Raw genomic sequence first — 4070 nt, 5'->3', positions numbered from 1 at the left:
TAATGTTTAAGTGATGTTATCTTGAGTGATAAGTGTACAAAAATATTTATAGAGTAGGCAAAAACTAATCTTAATAAAAAAGTTACCTGAAAATAAAACACAAATTGTACGGTTTACCCATGAAGCTTTTCAGTTATGCAAATAAACATGCTGCTATTGGCTAACTATTATGGGTCTACATGCCGCCCTCTGTGGCAGCAAATGAATATTGCACGCTAAAATGACCTTTTCAAAGGGGTTACTGTGTTGCTTGTAACGCTGCGACGCAACTGACAAAGCGCAGTTGCGAGACTGACTTCAAGTCGACTGAAAATTCCAAGGCAGAAAAGTGAAGCATTCCTCATTATAAAGATCATATTTACCATGTAATGCAACATGGTAACGAATGTAACAATCATATGTAAACGATCTCGCAGAGAAAATGTACATATGTCAGTCGAACAAACAAAATAAAGAATGTGTATGTGAAGGATGAAGATGTGTGCTGTAAACCTGTAATGATCAAAATTAAGCGATTAAAGAGTTCGATGTGTGTTTTCTAAGGAATTCAAAGAAAGGGAATGAATGAACTATCGTCTGACATCAAGCCTGGGCTCCGTATGTATGGACTGATGCATGCTCAGCATACCTCGGAAGTACCTCTGACTATTTGTCAGAGAGTATTTGTTTCCAAGAAGCACTTTTCTCAGATTCATTCTTAGAGTACTTATCTCTGCTCTGAATAAATAAAATTTCGGTATGACACTGTGAAATAGGTAGGGTTCCCTGTCTAACGTTTAACCAGGTGGTTTGCACACGCCTTCATCTGTCAGAAGTCAGTCCCAAGAGCATATAAAAAAGCAGTTACACAGGTTTTTAGGATAACCCGCTCCAGAGCTCCTCGTGTTCTGTCGGTCAAGCGTGGACATAGCCTACTCTATAAATAAAGATTTTCATTCATTCTGCTTTAAATTTTAATTCGTTTTCAAAGCATAGTTCTAAATCCGTCAACATGTCAGGAAAGCCCGTGCTATATTACTTCTATGGGAGAGGGAAAATGGAGTCCATAAGATGGCTTTTAGCTGCGGCCGGAGTTGAGGTTTGTAATTAGGCTCAGGACTTCGCCATTATAGCCTAATTAATTACGACGATGATTGTATTTGGATTTTAGTGTTACACATAGACACAGCCCGAATATGAATTGCAGATGTTGTTTCACTGGAATAAAATCTGGACTTTGTTTTCACAGTTTGATGAAGTTTATGTGTCAACCCGAGAACAGTACGAAAAAATGATAAAGGGTAAGACGCAACACTTATTGCTATAGAACAGTCTTTAAACTGTTTGACATGTTATTAAAGATAGCCAACAGTCAGCAAAATACTGGATAATATAATTCTGTTGTAAGCATTCTGATAAACTGCAACAAGACTGCATCGGTGGAGATAGGAACTACATCGCTACTTTGCAGAACGTTCTGTGCAGCAATGTTTTTGAAGCTTGGCCGCATCGGAAAAAAAACAGTCATGACAATCGAGCGAACCAGAATTTTTTTTCTTAGACTAACTCCAATTAGGAATTCCAGTAGGCTATGTAAAATCTGGACCACATTATCTTCCTACCGCAGGGAGACACACAACATGACTAACATGACATGGTATGACTAATGCTTGTCGAGAGTCTGGGGTTGTTTGTCTCAAATTATCGAATTTGTTGTAATTTATGTCAAATGAATGACCTCTTGTTTTGAGCATGTTTATGGCAGGTTAAAGAAAGCCTTTATATGTGTGAATTCATTCATTTATTATTTTAATAGAACAAAGTCATTTTTATGTGCTTTCTGTAATGAATGTTTGCGTGTTGGGCGTATCCATAATCATACACATTAACTGAGAAGAGGAAAGGAATTGCTCTGATTTAAGCCTATTTTGAGTCACTCAATAAAGCGGTTGGCAGCTCGTTTGAGTACCCTAGCGAATGGTTGTCGCATACGATTATTTATTTTTCGGACCCATTTTTACCTGATATCAGTGACACAGTTTCATGGTGTCCAGCAGAGTGCCTTAAAAGAAATCTGATGTTTTGCAAGTTTCTTCAGCTTACTTTTTCACAAGCCAATGGTCTTAATTTGCAAATTGACATAAACAATGTTTTTCTTTTATATCGGCATCAAAAACACACAGTATGGCTTGGTCTACATCCCATATAAAGGCAAACTTATCAGGATATCACAACACTACTTTTTTGAAAATGTATTATTAAACATGATTTAAAAAAAACTGACGTGCAATAAAAAGGAACACTTAAGAGATTCAGAGCAAAGCTGCCTTGGCTGTCACGTTTAATCGTCTGAACTAAGTGCTGTCTGTCATTGTAGAATTACAAGATATTGCGTTATAATTTCAATTTAATCACTTCTTTTTCTTATTATATACTCCAGATGGAGACCTCATGTTTCACCAGCTTCCCTTAGTGGAGATGGATGGCATGAAGCTTGTTCAGACAAAGGCAATCTTGACTTACATAGCAGAAAAACACAACCTGCTTGGGAAGGATCTGAAGGAACGGGTTATGTAAATGCCTTTTTTGACATTTGACGTGAATATGTTGCAATTGCTAAAACAAATTGAGCAGAGAGAAGTGGAGGAATAGGAGGTGTAGGATGTAGGAGACATGGTCCTAGGATTGAAATATATCCAAATACATAAAAAGACAAAAATCCCTCAGAAAAAAAAATGTAGACCTTGCATTGTTATGTTGTAACTATGTTTTATTTTCCTACACAGAATTGAAATGTATACTGAGGGAATAAGAGATCTGATGACCATGATAATGTCCATGCCTTTCTTACCACAAGAGCAACAGGAAAAGCATCTGAATAACATACAAAACAAATCCACTGGTTGCTATCTTCCAGTGTATGAAAAGGTATGAATTCTAATGGTTACAGGAAGTTTCCCTGAGAGACCTTTGGTTTTAGGCTGAAAAGCATGCGTTTTATCAGCAAATCTCAGAGTTACAGTCACAGACAGTGAACATTCCACTTCAGTGTTACAGCTTTGTGGATTTCTCCTTCCAGGCTCTTGCTAATGGTCAGTTCCTTGTGGGGAACCAGATGAGCTGTGCAGATGTTCTGCTTCTTGAAGGCCTTCTGATGTTGGAGGAGAGATTACCCTCAATTCTTCGCAACTTTCCTAAACTTCAGGTGACTTTCACTTGCCCTGTCCTTGTTGACAGCTACATACCCATATAAAAGCATGCAAGTCACGCAGATCAGTTCATAAATGCATAATCATCCTGGCTTAATGATCCATCACATGATCTGATACTACAACTGGGTTTTTGCACAGTCATTTAACATTTTGGCTCTAAGATAAATTATACTACACAGCAATGCATGCGTGACATGTGTGTTATACATGTTTACTATGTACAGTTGTTAACATTAAATGACAAATGCTGGTTCCAGGCATTTCAGGGGAGGATGAAAGCCATACCCAACATCAGCAAATTTCTCCAGCCTGGCAGTCAGAGGAAGTCCCCACCTGATGAGAAATATGTGAAAACTGTGAAGGAGGTGCTGAGTCACATTTTCTCTTAAAGATTTGTGAGATTGGCACAAAAACAATCTGATTATCTACAAGAGGATATTCTTTTCCAAAAAAAATCATTTTTACCCAGTTTAGGAATTGTCTTCGGATTTTACTTCATAGAATTTGCTGCATACAATTTATGCTGGAAGTTGTTGTTTAAAAGTCTGAGAAATATTTGGAAATCAGCTAATAAATGCATACATCATAATGATTACTGTGGTGTTATTCTTCCTGCATATGTATTGGATTTTTTTTTTTACATTGATATGATATAGTGTAATGGCTGTGAACCTCACTTGCTCAGAAAGGTTCAATAAATGACTTAATAACTTTCATTTGCATCCAACCTCAGTAGTTTGTGGCACTCTATTAAGTATACAGTTATAATTTACCTGTGCTAATAGTTTAATACTGGTGCTCTCAGCTCTTTTTTAGCCAGGAAACATTTGCATAGACATCTCAAGTCAATGGCACTTTGTCTGTTGAAAGACACATTAC

At 37.2% G+C, this 4070-nt stretch overlaps 1 protein-coding gene across 1 annotated transcript; it reads left to right on the top strand.

Annotated features, from left to right (window-relative positions):
• Positions 1-854: 854 nt before the first annotated feature.
• On the top strand, positions 855-3783 carry LOC115809030 (glutathione S-transferase 3). Its single transcript, XM_030770482.1, has 6 exons — positions 855-1078; positions 1229-1280; positions 2420-2552; positions 2766-2907; positions 3059-3184; positions 3449-3783. Exons 1-6 carry the CDS (start codon positions 992-994, stop codon positions 3578-3580), a joined length of 672 nt encoding a protein of 223 aa, XP_030626342.1. The 5' UTR covers positions 855-991; the 3' UTR covers positions 3581-3783.
• The last annotated feature ends 287 nt before the right edge of the window (positions 3784-4070 follow it).

This window comes from Chanos chanos, chromosome 4 (assembly GCF_902362185.1).
Source record: "Chanos chanos chromosome 4, fChaCha1.1, whole genome shotgun sequence".
Lineage (NCBI taxonomy): Eukaryota > Metazoa > Chordata > Actinopteri > Gonorynchiformes > Chanidae > Chanos > Chanos chanos.
The sequence above is the reverse complement of the archived record's forward strand: the minus strand, read 5'-3'. Positions and strand labels throughout refer to the sequence as shown.